Source organism: Triticum dicoccoides, chromosome 6B (assembly GCF_002162155.2).
Source record: "Triticum dicoccoides isolate Atlit2015 ecotype Zavitan chromosome 6B, WEW_v2.0, whole genome shotgun sequence".
NCBI lineage: Eukaryota > Viridiplantae > Streptophyta > Magnoliopsida > Poales > Poaceae > Triticum > Triticum dicoccoides.
The window spans coordinates 338,050,215-338,069,859 of record NC_041391.1 but is presented as its reverse complement, the minus strand read 5'-3'; the positions used below and the strand labels follow the sequence as shown (position 1 = coordinate 338,069,859).

The window sequence follows — 19,645 nt, the reverse complement described above, 5'->3', positions numbered from 1 at the left end:
AAGACCGAAGCCTCATAGCACATGTGTTAACACCAATAGTGAGGTTGGCTCATCTGCCACAGATGGACCTTGTCGATCTGTGGGCAGACCATCTGCAGAAATCACATGGCTGAGGTACGCCATGGATGCAGCACCGAATGTGCACTTGGACCATTCGAGGAAGAGGGTATCTTGTCGTATAACCTCAAACACAAGACGAAGATTGATGCGAAGCACCCCATGGACATCACCATGCATCATCAACCCCACAAGCTCCAAGTGGACCGGTGACAAGAGCTCGCTCACGTGCCATTAACACCGAGGTGACTTTGTTACCCTTCGAGCTCCATATGCATTCATATGAGACATGTCTACTACCTAATTCCAAAACCTTGTGCATACTTAGGTGCGAAGGAATCTAGCATGGATAAGTGAGGGAAGAAGACCAAGCCATGGATGAGGAGAAAGGAGAGCAAGAGGAAGAGCTTGAAATTGCTTTTCGTACGCATAGTTACGAGTGTTCATCGCCGTTCCACCTCCAAATCGTGAAGATCGGGCCACCCAACGACTTGCCTTGTATCAAAGATGACGCAGTGCTCCAACCATGATGAGCAATAAATAAGGATATAATCAAACAAGACAGAAAAGACAACATAGGAAGAGCTGAAGGATCTCATTGATCAAGCCCTAGAAAGTCGTTGGGGGCATTGGTCATGCCAAAAGGCATGACTAGGAACTTGTAGTTGGCATTGTGCGTGCGAAAGATTGTCTTGGCGATGTTATTACGCATTTGGTGAAAACCAGAACATAAATCAAGCATGTTGAAGAAGCATGCTATGTGATTGTTGTTAAGAGTGGTATATGTTAGCCATGTAATAACCCTTATGGGTTTTCTGCATATTTACCACACATGTACGTGTATATATATCCCCCTATCGCTTCATGGAAATATAATTTGTTATTCCCAAACGTGGTATTAGGGCCTAGGGTTTTTCTTTCTCCTCCACACATACAACTCATGCTTCCTTGAAAAATACTTTTTCATTGCCTTCCAGATCAATCATTTGTCTTGCCATCTTCATTCTTCTTATCTAATTCGCTTTCTACCCTACACAATAGCATGCATGCAGCTATTTCCCTCTCATCGAAGCCATCCCGCACAGTCTAGATAGAATTTCCCCATCGCAATCTCCCGTATTATGTTAGATAGGCTTCCAACCAGAGCTCCCCTATGGCGGTCCTAAACACAACAAGAATCATCATCGAGAATGTCGTGACAACCAAAGTAACCTGGCCAATAGAAAAGAGTTGCATGGTAAGCCGAGGAACATGAGCCACAAGGGAAACAAAAAATGATGGAATGCTCAGTGTACCTGGATTAGCAATAGGCAGAGAAGTACCATCGGCAATAAGAACAAGGAATCTAGAGGTCTAATGGATGGCAAAGAGGAAGAATCATATGTCATATGGAAAGAGGCTCCAGAATCAAGAATCCATGGGGATGTACCTGACTGTGGAGAAGGTGGTCGCTTTGTAGCTGAACTTGCAGAACCTGTCGAGGAAGAACCCGAAGCTGCAAGCAGATATTGTTGCACAACATCCTGTGCAGTTAGAGACGCAACTAAAGAGGTTGATGTAGAACCACAAATCCCTCAAGAAGAACCGCGTCACATGTGTTGCTGCTTCTTGTAGCAATCATACTCAACTTCACCATCGTTGACGCAATAGGGGCAATGCGGACAACAACTACTAGAAGAAGGGTGACTACCACTGCCAATTGGAGACGGTAGAAGAGGCGGATCACTGAAGTGGGAAGCAGCCGGTGCAGTAGGTGGTGTAGCAGGTGAGTGCGGAGCGAGCTCCGAGGGAACTTACAGTGGACTAGCACCATCCAGGCTAGTCTCCTCGGTGTGGATCTCAGTGAGTGCCTCCAGAAGAGACACGAGGCACAAGCGAAAAAGATTTGGGCACATCGTGGCTCAAACTCCTTACGTTGCCGATACAAAGCTCGTAAACGAACAATTTGGCAACACGCGCACAAGAGCCACAACCAGCAGAATATCAAGCTGAAGCCAAATAGCAGAACTTCATACATAGAAATGTCGATAATGGAATGACCATGCTGAAGTGCGTACTCCCGACGAACCACCGACAAGTACAGAGCATCTGGGGCAGGAGCCTACGGTTTAGGCTCCAGTGGCAATAGGGCGAGGCGGATATGTGACCTCGCCGAAGAGAAGACAAAGGCCACACAGGTGAATGCGCATGTGGCCAATCGAACCCGATGTAGTGAACATTGTCAAAATCACCGGCCGACAAGAGATGATATGATAGCCCGACAGTGAAGACATTGTACTTTTTTTTTGGTTTACTCTTCCTTTTTCAGATCCAATCTAAGAGGAAACATAAGACGGGCCTTGGGAACTGCCTTAGTCTCACAACAAGGAGAGCGCTGGGCATGTGCGTACAGAGGAGACAAAGAGGCCAAGCTAGCATGATCGCTGGTGTCGACCAGGGCGGGAAGGCGAGTGGGTGTGACTGGTGGCAGCGGCGGCCTAGTGAGTGGCTTCCTGTGGCGACAGTCTCCTGGAGATGGCGACGACGCAACCTACGTGTGCGAGCACCATCGTCAAGCTAGTTTATAGTCGGTCTAACTCGGTCTTCCTCACGACGCTCGATGGAGGTGGCCGGTGGGTGAGCGCTTCATATTCCTTCCATTGCCATGGCCGCCAGTCTCTCTGCCCCCATTACCTTGTCTAGGAGCTCTTTCCATCAGCGTCTCGATCATCTATGTGACTCTCATCTTTCGTATTTAGTTCATTGTGTTCTTATGGGGTCTATCTTAGGAAATGTGCCTTTAGATTGTCAGGGTTGTAAGCTTGGTAAAAAGATTCAGTTACCTCACCCTCATAGGGAGTTAATGTCTTAGCGTTCTTTTGATCTTGTTCATTTAGATGTTTGGGGTCAAAGCTCCCTTCATCTCGAAAGGGGGTCTCCATATTACAGTACTTTTATAGATGATTTCTCACTAAACTTGGAAATATTTATGTCTTCTCACAATGAGGTTCTTCCTGTATATCAGCAATTCGCTACCACCGTACATACCGAGTTATCTACCCCTATTCATGTCTTTCGTGTAGACTCTGCTGGTGAGTATATCCCCCATTTGTCAGGCGGATTACTAGCTAAGTAGGGCACACTTGCTTAGTTCTCTTGTCATGGTGCTCAAACTCGAATGGTGTTACAACCAAATGGACTTCCATTATCCACCAAAAAAAGTACTACCTAAAACAACCAGCAGCGCATTCTCTACACAAATATTAACACATGCAAGTCCCCACAAGTTTATGTTGGCAGCCTCCTTCCGTGAGATGTAGCAGAACATGATCCTTGCCTTTATTTGTTAGTATGTCCGATAGTACACAATAACCAACCATTAAAAAAAGGACAGACCCAGTGCATAGAAGCTCCCACACAAGGTGGGGTCTGGGGAGGGATTATAGGAACCTAGTCTTACCCCTGCAAAGTGCAATGCAGAGAGGCTGGTTCGAACCCAGGACCTCTTGGCACAAGTGGGGAGGACTTCACCACTGCGCCAGGCCTGCCCTCACAATAACCAACCATTGCATAAAGAAAATAAAAATATATATGGGCAAAGCAGCATACCTTATGATAATAGAAGAAGATAACAAGCAAAAGATGAATGACTTAAAAGGCTCGTCCCACAATGCCAACGACACCAAAAACCTCCAAAGGTCACTTACCGGTGATAACAATTCCTAGATACAATTAAATCATTATATTCATAAATGCCCATAGGAAACACAAATTTGGCATTTGACATACATGGTTGGTGCAATTGTATTGAAAACATAACCATCGAAGAAAGTACACATGTAGATAAGAGACAATTGAATTGCAGATTACTGAACTCTGGTTACTTAAACTAGGCCATAGAAGTTACAAATTGCAGGTTACTGTAGATCATGAGCATGCCAGCTTGGGTGCATGACAAGTGGCGTGGAATGTCTATTCATGACCACTGTATGGGGAGCACATGAGCGGCACATTACACTCCTAAAAAGCAGATCTCACCAAACCCTACCTTTTGAGTTCCGGTGAACTAAATTGCCTTCATTTGGAATTTCAACTGGAAGAGTAATTGACTAAATTCACATGTTCAAAAACAGATATAGATGGTACATTCCAGTCCGTGGATGATTAATAGAGCAGATGTAACAATTTTCCAACTTTGAAGTGGTGCATAGATACACTTGAACTTGAAATTGCAAGTGTGCACAGTGCAAATATCTCCAACAAAGGAGCATCGGAGGCTTTGTGGCACCGCTTTCTCCCTGGGTGACTCCTCGACACCCGGCAGGGCCGCGATGATGGTTCTTGCCTACCACCTCCAAGGTGGTGTAAATTTCCCCTTGTCCACTTTCCTCTACTCTATGATGCATTTCTGCGGAATCTAGCTTTATCACTGGGCCCTGATTTCGGTGGTCTTATCTGCCTTCATGCATCTTTGCGAGCGCTTCATCGGGATCCGCTAAGATCCGAATCTCTTCCATAACTTCTTGCTTAAGGTGAATACGAACATGGCGCCCAATGAGGTCCCATGTTCCTATCGGTTCTCGATACGCACTGGCAAAGGTTGGGCCTTCATTGAGATGCAGCCCCGCAATTCTTTGAGTCATGACAAGGCCGGCCCGTATCGTGTCTGATGAGACTGGTGCCCCCAAGTTTGTTAACACCCGACTAGTCAAATGGGACTCGTGTGGGCGAACTATAGTTTCCTTACTCCAATGGTGGCGGCCATCAAAGACTTGTGGGACGGGCAATGCAGGGCGGCTTCTTCCGCCAAAGAATTTCCTGTTTAAGGAACAAGATGAACCCAACATGGGTACATGGTTTGGTGCTTGGTCCTAGTCAGGACGGCGGAGGTGAGTTTCTTGACCCAGTCGCGAGCCTTCCAATTTTCGATGACCTATTTTCACTGAGGCCTTTCTGTCTCGGGTAGATCCCATCAAGGTGCCGGAGGACACTGCTGGCGCTGGTAGACGATATGGTTAGTTCCAAAGGGGGTAGCGAGGGGGGTTCCGCAATGCTCCCCGAGCATTGGTCAATATGGGGGAAAGGGGGTAGGCCTCCCTCCTTGCATCAAGCTGGCTCGTACTAAAAAAATTCCCTTTTGCTTGGGTTCAACAGGATCTGCAACTATGAGGAAACCATAAGAGATGGCGGCGATGGATCTGCGGCAGTCTGAGAAGTAGGTGGGATGGGTAGACAAGGGCTCAACAGGAGTGATAGGTGTGTTGAAAATAAGCATCCGACGACCGACAGGATCCCAACAACCACGGCTCTTATGCTCATCATTGTACCCTAAGAAGACACTCAGACGGGCTAAGCGGTAAGTTTGGTGCGTTCATGGGGGGCAAGAAGCGCACAGCAAACACAACCAAACAAATGAAGCGCCCAATAATCAGGAGAGCGGTCAAAGGCGAGCGGAGAATGGCTGAATGTTGCTGAGATAGGTGGAAGTGGAGACAGCCCCAACCCAAAAGTGAGGCAGAAGGGAGGTAGTGATCATCAATACACGAGCCATCTCGAGAAGGTCATGATGCTTGCGCTCAGCCACGCCACTCTGAGCATGAGCACCAGGACAAGAGAATTGAGCAAGAGTAGCCTGCTCAGCAAGGACTCCACACAACATCTTGGAGATATACTCTCCAATAGGGTCAACACGGAACACACCAATATGCATATGAGTGAACCATCGTAGCAAGACGCTTATAGAAACAAGACCTCACTACGAGAAGACATAAGATATATCCACGTGTGTAGAGAGAAATCATTTATAAATATAATATAGTAGTGACAGCCTCTTTTCGAGGCGAAGGGAGCTAGACCCCATACATAAGTGAACAAGGTTAAAAGGACGCTGAGACACGGTCTCGCTATATGGATAAGGTAACTGACCTGTTTACCAAGCCGTCAACCCTGACATCTAAATACACCACCGGAGACGGATCCAAGAAAACCACTTCGAACTAAGGATGAGAGATGCGGGCCACACAAGTGACAAAGGCAATGATGCCACTACTGAAAAGAGCTGGTAGACAAGGCAACAAAGGTGGAGAGAGTGCAACAATAGCACGAAGGGAAGGTGACGTCAATCAAGCTCCCAGAGGCCCTTGGAGTCACGGCGTCGGGGGCCAGCACCAAGGAGAGCACCAGTGTGAAGATCCTAAACAAAACATGAGTCAAATTCGAGAATGACCCTACAAGCAGAGTCAACAATCTGACAACTAGAAATGAGCTGCATGGTATGTCCGGGAACATGAGCAACATCAGGAAAATGAAAAGACAAAGTAAGAACGCCTCGGCCATTAACCAGAAGGATGGTACCATCAGGATCAAGAACATGAATAGGAAAATCGATAGATAGAATGGAGGACGAAGTGGATGAATCATGAGTCATATGAAAAGATGCTCCAGTATCAAGAATCCATGGAGATGTATGGGCTAGTGTAGAGATAGTCTAATAGTGCCAAAAGAATCAGTAGCAAAAGTTGTTGATGTAGAACCAAAAGTCGTACCTGGTAGGCATCAAAGTCGCGTAATCTCCTACTTAGTCAGAGGCTCAACTGAAGAGGTCAACGTAGATGCACCCGGCAAAGGAGTCCGAGGGAGAAGCGGGTCGCGAAGTTGCGCACTCTCCTGCTCAATGAAGGACATAGCTGAAGTAGTGGATGTAGCAGCACCACGAGAGGAGCAACCACCACCACCTATGGAAGCCACTACAGAAGATGGTGTAGCATGACCAGAATCGTCTGCAGAAGCCGATGAAGGAGAGGAGGGTGCATGCAGACAAGCACCAAGTGCCAAGAGAAGGCGCGTGTGTGAGGCGCGGCCGATGGAGCAATATGCACAAACACTACCGGTGAAAGTCACGAGGGCAGAGGGTGTAGAGCAACAATCACCATGTGCGGAGGTCGCGAGATGCGCTACTAAAGAGCGACCACCACTGCCTATGGAAGACGTCGAAGGAGACGACATCGCAAGTGTACGAGCACCGAGGTGTGCGAGACAAAATCAATGTAAGGAACACTGCCAAGATTTGGCGGGCAGGGAGGGAGATGCATACCCGACGAAAACATCATACATGTATTTTTCTACTCTTTTTTTAACCAAGCAGAAAAGAATCACGGGCTAGACAAAGGCTAGCGGCGGGTGAAACACGCCAGCAAAAGAGGATGGCACCAATCAACCATGTTTGCTAACACGAGAAACAAACAAGCAGGTTGCCTACTCACGCGAGGAATAGGAGGAAGCATGACCAGCAAAAGAGATTGTGTGCACGCGCGGGGGGAAGCAGCAGCCTTGTAGATGTGTGGGTGCGCAGCTGGGCAGCAGCCTTGTAAATGCGTGCGTGCGCAGCTTGGCGGCAGCCTTGTAAATGTGTGCGTGCGCGGCTTGGTGGCAGCCTTGTAAATGCGTGCGTGCGCAGCTGGGCAGCAACGACCAGGGAGGCGTCGACCTAAATGGCAGAGGGCGGAGGGGCAACACGGGCCTGGCACAAGGAACCAACTTGAGAAAGATGGCAGCAGCGACCGAAAGGACCTGGTGCAAGAGTACATCCGTGACCTAGAGACGTGCGAGAGGTGGGCCGATTCGATTAGGAGGCAGACGGCGGAGTGTCCAGGACATGAATCAGAGGCGGGGTGGCGTGGATCGGAAGCGAGGTGGTGCAATGCAGCAACCGAGAGGTACGGCGGCGGCGGAGGGAAAGGGAGCAGGCACGACCGGCAAGAAGATGACAACATCGCGGCGAAGGGATCACAGCAAGAGTTGCGTGTGCGAAAAAATTGACCTAGGCTCTAACCATGTTAGGAAATATGCAACTTGTATTCCCATGGGGGCATAGGGCAGCATATGTACATGGACAGGTGCAGGAAATATGTAGAAAACCTCTTATAAAATGGGGAAAATAGAAAAGGCTACACGGCTATATATATAGTACTCTAACAGGAAGATCATAGGAGGCACCCGCGCGTTGAGGACCCAAGTGGCGGCGGTCATTTCATAGTTCCGCCGATCACATTCAACCGTGTGTTCAAGGGAGCCTTGGACCCTGATGGTGTCTTTCAGCCCCGGCAGCTTTACCATCATGTAGATGTGATTCAATATAGCCATGAATTGTGCAAACGTGTGGTGGACTATCATGGCCATGTAGACCATCTTGAAGTCAACAACCTCGAAGGTGCACAGCTTGCGGAAATTATCTGATTTCTCAAAGATGACGGCAGGTGTGACACCCCTGGGATAATTCCATGTAACTCCCTCAAGTCCTGCTCTCTCTCTGTGGGATACCTACATCTGGTCCCATGTTTTCAACGAAATCATGCTAAAGGAACTCCCCCATCAATTAGCATGCGGTGAACTCGCGCGCTCCCTATGATAGGGGATACGACTAGAGGAAGTCGCCATGGGCGTTGGCATCCTGGTGGGCAGTCTTTCTCGCTGATCATGATGGGTACTTCTGCCCATTTCATTCTAGCCGCAGGTCAAGCGTTGTCAAACGAGGACATCCCTTGCTATCTTCTTCGCTTCAACCTCCGACTTGCAAGTCACTAATACTCCCCGTAGACATAGTTAAAAAAGGTGCGCCTAGGTTCTAGGCGATAGCAAAATGCCTAGTGTATAGCTGCGCATAATTGCGGATAAGCATGCGCTTTGGTCAGAAAAGCGCAAGGCGGTGGCAAAACACACAATTAACGCCTAGCGCTTTTTTGAACTATCCGTAGGTGGTTTACCCGCATAAGTACATTGGGGGGGAGGGGGGGTCATCGTCATTGTCCTACGACCTCTACATTGATCTCAGCCTTTGTTCTTCCATGTAGTTTGAGAGGGTCCTGCACTAAGCTCTTCCATGGGATCCCGTCATATGCAACTTCGCACCAATTGTGATAATCTATTTGAGTTATATATATTTAGTTGTGTACCCTTTGCGTTTTCCCCGATCTATAAGGGACTTTCTGCATATTGTAGCGCACTTGCATGCGTATATATATGGCCTATGGCCACATAGGAATACAAGTTACATATTCCTAACATGGTATTAGAGCTTAGGTTTAGGTCTTGGTCTTCCCGCACGTCATGTATTCTATTCCTGATGGCATGGTCTGTAATCTTCGTCGCTCTCTATATGGCCTTAAGCAAGCCCCTCATGCCTGGTTTGAGTGCTTCGCCTTAGTGGTGATTGTGGCTGGTTTTCCGATGAGTGCTCATGATCCAGCGTTTTTGTCCACCTTTCAGCTCATTGACAGACTCTTCTTCTATATGTCGACGACATGATCATCACTGGCAACGACTTTAAGTACATTGTGTTTGTGAAGGCTCGTCTTAGTGAGCAATTTCTTATGTCTGATTTTGGTGCTCTTCGCTACTTCCTTAGGATTGAGGTTTCTTCTACCTCTGTCGGTTTCTTTACTTCCCAAGGGAAGTATATCCAGATCTTCTTGCTTGAGCACATGGTTGATTTGATGGAGCTCAAAGTCCACCTTTGTGCTTCTAACAATGAGCCTTTGTCTGATCCTACGCGTTGTCGTTGTCTTGTTGGAAGTCTTGTCTATCTAGTCATCACTCGTCCGGAAATTTCCTATCTCATTCAGATTCTAAGTCAATTTGTCTTTGCTCCCACTTTGGTCCACTACAGTCACCTCCTGTGTGTTCTACGGTATCTTCGTGGGCCTATCTCTCGCCATCTCTTCTTCCCACGATCCAGTTCGTTCCAGCTTCAGGCCTATTTGAATGCTATTGGGCTAGTGATCCTTTAGATTGACGGTCCCTTTCTACTTACTGTGTTTTTCTTTATGGTTCTCTCATTGCCTGGAAGACGAAGAAACTGACTGAAGTTGTCAGCTTCCTATTCGAGTTCAGAGACTGAGTTGCGAGCTATGGCTCTTTTAATAGTAGAGGAGGATTGGCTACGATGGCTGCTTGAAGATCTTGGTGTTTCTGTCACTACACCTACTCCTCTCATCAACCAGTACATGTGCTATCAACACTGCGCGCAACCCTTGAAGCATGAGCTCACCAAGCATAATGGTGTTGAGGCTTCTTTTGTGCGCTTGGGTGTGTGGGATAAGGTTATTCTCTTCAGTATGTAGCTTCCAAGTTATAGTTGGCGGATTTCTTTATGAAGGCCCAGAATAGAGCAGAGTATCTCTCCAAACTCAATGTTGTTGATCCACCATGATTTTGACAGGGAATGGGGTTGAGTTATATATTTTAGCCATGTACCCTTTTATTTGTTCCATTCTATAAGGTTTTTTTTGCATATTTCATGCACCTGTACATGTATATGTACTGGCCTATGGCCCCAAGGGAACACAAGTTGCATATCTCCTACCATTTACCTCTGCCTTCTTCAAATCAAAAAGGGGTGCATTTATCCTTTGAGCCCTAGAACTTGGATTTTGACTGCAATTGACCCTTCTTGTGGCACACTTTGCGCTGCACATGTGGCTCACCTCAACGTTCAAAGTCATTGCTAATGCATCCGACCATGACGTTCGAGTCGCTCCTCCATCATTTCTGCTGGTGTTCTTTCTCATGTTCGGGTCATTTGGACTTCAGTCCCTACCATCTTCGGCCTTCCGTGTGATGGCAACATCGATAGCTATCGCTTTTCTGACGATTTTGACAAGTTGGTTCATGTGGTAGGTCTCCTTCATATATGGAGGTGGTGCCTCGATCCTTGTGGACCGCACGCAACCTTGAATGTTTCGGTTACTTCTTCGTCCGGGAGGTAAGGGACTTTGTGCCATTCCAATGCCATTCCAAGCGGTATGGTGGAGGTAGTCATGTAGCTTTTCATTGCCTGCCATCTTGATGAGCTTAAAATCCTCTTTTATCTCCTTGTTGTCCCCCGTGGTAGAAAGGCTTCTAATGAAGAGGTTCACAAAAGGTGTTCCAACAGTCGATAGGGCAATAGGTTCCTAATCCGAAGCTCTCCTCCTCACCCCCCCCCCCCGCGTCACTCCGCGAGTGACGGGGGGAAACCCTAGCCGCCGCCTACTCTTAAACCACTTCGCCGCCGCTCGCTGATGGGCAAAGCCCACTTGGTAGCGGCGGCGACGGGGCCTCCTCTCCTCTCCGTGTGGGCGGCGAGGATGCCTTCTTCGCGCGGGGGCGTGGCGCTACGTGTGGGGCGCGGCAGCGCCGGCAGCTATGCCTTGACGTGGAGGACTGCTTGTTAGCGGCGGTGGCTCGTGCCCGTGGTGGTGGCGACTGCGCATGCCTGGCGGAGGCGGGGCATGCTTGGCGGCGGCGGCCCATGTCAGATCCATTCTGATGGGTTCCTGGCGGCGGGCGGCACGGGGGCGGGCGGTGATTGACGGGTTCGACTTTGGCTGTGGCCCACGGCAGCGTGCCGGCAGCTACTGGTAGGTGCGGTGGTTGCCGGTCATCCGCCCAGATTTGCCCCCTGATCGCCGCTGGCGGCTCAGGGGTGGTGGTCACGCTCACCCTGGTCGTGGCTTGGTTATGGGCTGCGACAGCGTGGTGGCAAGCCCATGGTGGCAGTGTGGGTCGCGTCGCGGCGGCGGCTGAACTTCCTCTGGTGTCGGTCCGTTGGCGCGCGGTCCTGGTGGAGGTCGCTGGGGTCCTTCGCGGTTGCTGGTGTGGTCGGTCCGTCACCTCACGTCATGGAGCGGGTGGCAGGGACAAGCTAGATGCGGATCCAGGCCAGCAGCTATGGTCAAGCGCCACAGGAGGTGGCGTATGGAGAGGTGTTGGGACTGATGGGTGGCGCCGATGCGATCGGGCCACCCGTCACCGGTAGGGGTGCCTGTCGTCGACGTGGTACAAGCCAGATGCGGATCCAGGCCAGGAGCTACGGTCAGGCGCCACAGGAGGTGGCGTATGGAGAGCTGTTGGGAGTGATGGGTGGCGCCGATGCGATCGGGCCACCGTCACCGGCAGGGGTGCCTGTCGTCAACGTGGTCCGCTCCCATGTCACTTCTTCTCCGACCTGGTGGCTCCCCGATCAATCTGATTGTCCCGGTTGCTGGCGGCTCTATCGGCGGTCGGAGCTTTCCGGTCGGTTCATCGCTTGCAGCCATGGAGGCCCTATTGGTCGCCGTGTTTCCTGGGCAGCGGCTCAGTGGTGGGAGTTGCGGTGCTCGTGGGCTAAGCTCGCAGCTCAGGTGCGTGCAGCTAGCGGCCATGGCCGCATGGGCTGTGTGGTGGATGGCGTTTTGACGTTCCGTGTAGGTGTGCCGCTAGGGTACTCATGCCTGGCCACACACTGGGCGAAGGAGCATGCATGCTGAGGTGAAAACCCTGTCTGGCTTCGGCCAGGCCGACGGAAGCGGCGCCCGTGGGCATCGTCATCTTCCTGAAGTCTCCGTTAAGGTTGCTCCTTTCTCTTCGTCGTGCTTCGGATGAAAATCTAGATCCTTGGATCAGGCGGCGTCGGTGCTTCGGTGTCGTATCCTTCCTGAAGGCACCGTCTTGGAGCTCACGCTGTCGTCGACCCTCAACTTCACCTCTTCTTGGTATCTCCGGGGAGTCCTTACTGTCATCTTCTAGTCTACTTCGAGTCGTTCAGTGTGTGGTTGTTGTAGCTTCTAGCACCTTCGTATCTGGCCTTGGGTGAGTGTGGTTGTGGGTGTGTTGTGTTGTGGTTTGCTCGGCCGTATGAGGTTGTTGCTTTATATGTAAACGCGGGGCGAAAGACTTTTTTGGTAAAAAGGTAGGTTCCTAAGACATGCAAGGGTGTTGCCTTGTAGATGGGTGGTTGGATGTTTGCCATGTCAGAGGTATTGCCGTATTGCCGCCCATGACACGTAACGCCGGGGAAACTTCGTAAGGAAGGCGACGGGGTTAGTGAGTCACTCTCGAAGTTGAGTCTGTACATGGCGTGGCACCCTCACGCTGGTGATTTCGTGGGAGAAGGCTTGACATCCCATAGTATCGTTGCCAGGACGACACGTTCATTGGGTAGGTGTGATGGCCTTCGGTGCGCGGTCGACTAGGGTCATCACTGTTATCATTAGATGGTGGACCAGGTGAGTCTTGACGGGATCGTTTGCTTCTCTTATTGTTGTTACCTCAGGTGGGCCATGTCCCCGCTCGTCCACGCCTTCCTTCTGGTCTTCGTCGCTAGGTGGCAGGGAGCGGCGATTGTTTCACCCGTTCCTTGTGCAAGCACATCACGACTTCTCCCATCATTGTGACCTCTGTTTTCCTCAAGATTTCATGTGGTGCCGTGCCTTCCATGCTCTGTCTCCTTCGGTTGCTCTTCATGGAAGTCGTGGTTATCCGGTTGTTCACAATCCCACGAATGGTGCTCGATGGGCGTCGTTGAAAAATTGAGACAGTTAATGAGTGCAGAAATTCAGAAAGTGGAAAAACAACTGTCCTTCCGGGGTTAAATTAGATTAGCCTTATTTTTCTCCACCCTCAATTGAGTCAATTTCTCAAGTAGCTTCTCAATTCTTTGATTTTCCTCCATGATTGCGAATCACCTCAGAGTAAGGTTTTTGAGTCAACAAGTCAAGTCGAGTCACCATGCCTCCGCCTCAGCGATTAGTTGGACATAATTGGTGATTTCCGGCTCGGTGATTAGTCGGCGACTAACAAACAGAGCCTCGAAGCAGCACAAAACAAGTTCTCTTGCGCAGCTAACAAGTACAGCACTACAGCTGAACCCCAAGCAGCTGCTAAATGGAAGAGCACAAGAAACCAATCTTCTCCCTGGCACACGCCAAAGCCGAGAATCCAGCACGCTGCTCCCAATGTCCGGGCCACACGCACTCTTCTCCTCGCAGGCAAATGCACGAGCACCAGACACCCAAACTGCTCGTCCACTGCAGTACACGCACACTCCTGGCTGCACTGCCTGCCTGACCACTTATACTCCTCTGCAGCTATCTCCTCTTCCGTACAGAGCAAGTGGGCAACCTGGTGCATGTAGCTCCCGCTTGCGCAGGGTCCAGGGAAGGGTCCGACCACTTTGGGTCTATAGTACGCAGCCTTTCCCTACATTTCTGTAAGAGGCTGTTTCCAGGACTTGAACCCATGACCTCATGGTCACAAGGCAGCAGCTTTACCACTGCGCCAAGGCTCCCCTTCAACATGTAGCTCCCGTACAGAGCAAGTGGATGCACTTTTTTTTTCCTGCTGTGCAACACAGCAGCAGCTCCTGGGCACGCATCTCGTCCAGCCAGATGAGCAGCCTTGGACAAGAGCAGGGCACATTACTCTACACACAGCCGCTGCTGCCTCCCCTTACGTACTGCTGCTGCCTTAACCTGCTGTAGATCCCCTATTTCTGCTGGCCGCACCCCCGCTGCCGGCCACCGCATATTGTACCAAGGATAAGACTACTCCTGCTCTTTGTCATGCAAGTCCTCAAAACAACATGTTTTGACCATAAAGAGGATGACAGAATGATTGCAACCCTGAACACTCCCCACTCTCATCTGGACTTCCATGAGACAACATATATGCCTCTGTATATTTCCAGTTTCGAGAATTTTAATTAAACCAATGTTACAATAGGGACTGAAACAAGAACCTGGCTCCAGAAATACAAGTCCAAAGTGCAGTAAAATTAAGTGACCAGATTGAACAGGCGATAATGCTCGAAAAGGCCAAACAATCTAAAGTAATTGAAAAGATGAAGAGATTATGTTGTTCTTAGTTTACCTTCATCACTACCAGGTTTGTATCAAGCCCATCAACTTTGACTCCATCAACTGTGGCTTGGGCCAGTTCAACCTTCTTGTAGTTGTTCATTGACTCAGTAACTGCCTTCTGCAAGGAACTCATTTCCCCAATGACTATCTCACCAACAAAGAGTCTCTCACTATTATTACCTGGTGATACCATGCCCAGGTTTGACAGGACAGCGAAGGCAGACATGGAACGCATTCCAATGCTCATGCCTGGTTGATTGGCATGAGCTGAACTTCTTGATGATATAGTACTGGCTAGTGTTTCAAGTATTACATCTCCTCCAGGAAGTTTGTCACAAAGATTGAACAACAAAAGAGATTCGTATCGATTGGAAGCTGGAAAAGCTAATTCTTCGATGGCTTGCAACCGCAAGATACCAAGCGAGGCCTTCAGAATTATTTCCTCTTTATCGACTCCACTTATGTTGAACTTCCTAACAAACCTGTGAACATAAAGAACTTCAGATATAATTGCCAACCAGTAATCACGGCGAGAGTGCCCGGCCAGCTCTGGAAATTCTATGATCACTGGTTCAGTTCTGCATTCAATATTATATAGTCAGAGATGAGTAATCATAAGTAGAACAAATATATATATATATATATATATGCTAATCGTAAGTAGAACACCAGTCTTAACAGAACAGACTTTTTCTCAAAATAAATAGCAATCAGTTGTATGTTAAATAATTAGTAAAAGACCGCCGTAAGCACAACCTATGTTCATCTAATGTAATATTGAGTATTTGCTTTGTTTTAAACTTACAAGGCTGTTGATTTATACATAACGGCTTTGTCAAACAGCCGTGAACCCCATGGGCCAGTTAGCTCAGGTTTAACAATCTGCTTTGCATCTTCTGCAAGTTCATAAGATTTGGGCTTATCAAATGTCACAACCTTTACAGCTTCAAAGTAAAGGGCATGATCCGTCAGTGTCAATCTTCCTGCATCACCAAAGGTTGAAACCAGTGATATAAATACAACAAAAGGAACAAGGCGAAAACATAAATTAAGCTGTAAGTAATCAAACATGCCATCAACTTGATCAGCCCCATCAGTAAACCAGACAAACCTGGCCATGTTGAAATCCCAACATGCTCAAGTACTGGTTGAGTTGTCAATGTTCCATCGACTTCTAGAACCCTTTCTCCTCTCTGTGATCGGAAGCCCGATAGAAGCGATGACTCAGACTGTGTCTTCATTTTCTTAAATGCTCTATATGGACAAAACACATTCAGAGTCACCTTTACCAAAAAGGAACCAATAGAAATTCATCCTTACATATCCTATATTAAGAGGAAACGAAATAGCATAACTGAACTTTATTTGAAAATAAAAGTTTATAGACATGCTTCCGATGCATTGAACTTTAAAAAAGGAGTATATCATTGGCAAATAATTTAAAATTAAAAAGGAATGTCAACTACCATCCTATTTCAGATAGTGAAGGAATGTCAACTACCATCTTATTTCAGATAGTGAAGGAATGTCAATTACCATCCTATTTCAGATAGTGATAACACTTCAGAATATGCATTGACACTTAAATGCCTATATGAACAAGTTATATATCGTTAACAATGACAAAATCTGCTTCCCACAATGGCATTTGGGAGAAGGAAGCCATGTCCATGTTTGTACCATGGTACACTATACACTACGATCCTTTGATATCAAGAACATTACGAACATGGCTTTTAAACTATGCCCTTTCGCTCTACAGCCTCAACGTTACATTACTGTACACCTACAGAAGCAAGAAAATGTATAGTTGTTATTTGCTCGTCATACTGTTATGGATGCAAAACTTGATTGTATTGCACAACCCATGGGGCAAATATCTTGTACAATATACTTGGGGTACAAGGAAACCTATACTAATACAACTACGCAAAGAGACCTTAGACCTATATTAATACTCCTTAACCCCCGCCCCCACGCGGGAACACACACAACCACCAAATGCAAAGTGTACACAATAGCATTGCATTTGAAGGTCCAGCTTGGGTCCGATCTGGCATGATCTGTCGAGCGGAGCAGACGACCTGGGAACGATGCAGCCAACGAGACAGAGGTGAGAGGACGGGACCAATCTGATCCGGAGATCGATGGGCAAAGGTGGAGACGGATAAATCGACTGGGAGGGTGGGCTGGAGACCGAAGGATTCGATCTAGAGGAGCATGAGTTACGCGTGCGAGAAAAAACTGGCTCGTGATACCATGTTATGGATGCAACTTGATTGTATTGCACAGCCCATGGGGTAAATATGTAGTACAATAGACTCGGGGTACAACGAAGGAAATTTAGACCTAGACCTATATATACTAATACTCCTTAACACATACAACCTTTTCAATGCATGCCAGGAGTCTATAACTCAGCATGAATGAGGTAGTGAATCACTATATAATGGAATCTAATAAAATGTCGTACAAGCAAGACTTTTAAGAGACAAAACCTAGTTAGTGATTGCCCAAAAAACTTCCATCTTTGTATATGAAGGTAGCCTCTGTTTGTTGAGAATAAGCAGCAAGAACAGAGGACATCAGATGTGTGATGCAATTATGTGCTTTTATTCATTTGGGAAACAATTAAGAACAGACATACACATCAAGGGGTGCGCAAGAAAATTAGCTGACATTGACAACAGTACACGATATATCTCCATTTCTGTATTTATACCAATAAAGCGATGACCAGTTGTAACAATACATCAGCATAATTGCTTAAACTGATCGAGTTACAATATCTTATAAGAAATAAGAAAAAAGATATGTAGTACTACACATGCACATCCATTATAAGAAGTACTGAATGACGTCATATCTAAACTCTGCAAGAAATACTCCCTCCATCCCGAATTACTTGTCTTAAATTTGTCTAGATACGGATGTATCTAGACATGTTTTAGTGTTAGATACATATGTATCTAGACAAATCTAAGAGAAGTAATTTGGGACAGAGGTAATACTTTATAGCACAAGGAAAGACAATGTCATGAACGCCAAACAGAATGACGTCATGTCTAAACTCTGCAAGAAATACTTTACAGCAGAAGGAAAGACAATGTCACGAACGCCAAACAAAAATTTCAGATTGTGCACTCAAGACCTGATATCTAGGAAAATTGTCTTACATTTAGTTTAGTTTATTTAAGAACTAATAATGATTTCATCCAAGACAAGGAACAAAATTTAATGTTTTAAAGAATAAGAGGGTATACAAAAGATAAAATTGTAAGTACTCGGGTATTTGAACAAGGAAAAGTATATGATTACTATGAAAACATTACAGTACAGAAGGTGACCTGTCCAACCCTGCAAGATACTTATCATATACAGGAAATGGAAGACGGCCTCCAGTTGTTGATGAAAGCACATCAAAGAGATTTGAAGAAGTTACTACATCAGCGATTGTTGGAATGGCAGGTGCTATTCTTGAGAAAGCCTCCAAACTAACTGTGCTATCAACATCAACCTACAAATGAGGAGAGATGAAATTCAGTATAAAAGGGATGTTATTACAAAACTTTAATGCAAGAAAAGACCTTGTACAGATGATTGTAATGCAGGCCCAGCTCATTCTGTATGACCAACAAATTATTTCGGGAAAGCAATCAAAAGAAAGCTTCTACCTTAACAGTGATCTGGCTTGAAGAAGAGGGAACTTCCCAAGCTAACATCATATCAAATGTCAGGCGACGAAGGCTTTTGTCAGCAAGATATCCCGCAACTTGTGAGACCTGTGCAAGTGCCCTAAAGCAGCAATATTCCAAAAAGTTTCTCGCATAGTTTCTTGGGTGCTTTATAGAGTCAGATGCTTGCATATCAAAGTCATATTGCAGGTCTTCAATGGATACATCAAGAACTCTGAAAGGTAATTAGCGCCAAAAAAGGCTGTTCAACATCCAATGGACACAAAATAGGCATTACATAACTAAGAAAAGGCAAATTTGTTATATGGTACTCCCTCCGTAAACTAATATAAGAGCGTTTAGATCACTATTTTAGTATTCTAAACGCTCTTATATTAGTTTACGAAGGGAGTATTACTAACTTATTATAATAAAGTACGACACTGCTCAGAAAACGATATTTTCTGAGAATTTTAACCTACGTCGCCATGTCTGCAGTTTAGAGAGCAGTGGTACTATCCAGGATTATGCGATGATCTAATTCCATTACAAAAAGAAAGAAGCTCGTGAATTAAACAGTCTACAGAAGCTTCGAGAATCAGCATCTCTTAATCTCAAGGCCTAAGTGATAACGAAAATTATAACATCCGAGAGCAACATTTCCTCTTTCCAAACTGAAGAAAACCAACGCCCAGTTCTTTAAGATATTACCGGGAGCAGCGAGAGACGACGGCGCTGACCATGGGGGAGAGGCCGGCAACGGACGTGCTCTTGCAGGCCGAGGGCGAGCGGTAGGGGTCATCGTCGTCGTCCACGCCGCGGCGGGGGACGGGCCACTTGAAAGACCCGTCCCGCACGAGCCCCTCGAAACCCTCCATCAGCAGATCCCGCGTACTTCTCATCATTGCCATCCTCCAATGGTCCGCCGGATCGGACTAAAGACGGTGTGTGCTTGCCGTGTTCGTGTGGTATCACTGCGTAGGCCGTAGGGTCTAGGCGGGCTGACGGGGACCTTGGTACAGGCGGTGGGACGGTGACGAGGGAAGACGAGACGGGAGTGCGGTGTAGCAGAAGCCCCCAAAATATCCCATTTAATTTCGAGATTTGCACAGTTTTTCACAGAATGAATTGAACTGAACCAAAATTTAGTTTAGAGACGTTTTTTATATTTCAAGAGATGCGCATCAGATATACACTGTAGTTTCGATCATCTCAAATCTGCTTTTTTCTTCGAGAATAACCGCTTCATTACTTAATCTAGTCTGGGATTTGATATGATAC

General features: G+C 47.2%; 1 protein-coding gene across 3 annotated transcripts in view; it reads right to left on the bottom strand.

Annotated features, from left to right (window-relative positions):
- LOC119322772 overlaps positions 1 to 19,429 on the bottom strand; it is a 50,516-nt gene extending 31,087 nt beyond the window's left edge. The window contains exons 1-7 of one of the 3 annotated variants that reach the window (XM_037596279.1): positions 19,076 to 19,429; positions 18,365 to 18,599; positions 18,038 to 18,207; positions 15,802 to 15,944; positions 15,496 to 15,673; positions 14,701 to 15,268; positions 3,646 to 3,758 (exon numbers count right to left, since the gene is read on the bottom strand). In XM_037596279.1, coding sequence (XP_037452176.1) covers positions 3,646 to 3,758; positions 14,701 to 15,268; positions 15,496 to 15,673; positions 15,802 to 15,944; positions 18,038 to 18,207; positions 18,365 to 18,599; positions 19,076 to 19,275 — 1,607 coding nt within the window. In that variant the 5' untranslated portion in view covers positions 19,276 to 19,429. The remainder of the gene's footprint in view (positions 1 to 3,645; positions 3,759 to 14,700; positions 15,269 to 15,495; positions 15,674 to 15,801; positions 15,945 to 18,037; positions 18,208 to 18,364; positions 18,600 to 19,075) is intronic. The other 2 variants (XM_037596278.1, XM_037596280.1) reach the window with 2 other exon arrangements.
- Between the last annotated feature and the right edge of the window lie 216 nt (positions 19,430 to 19,645).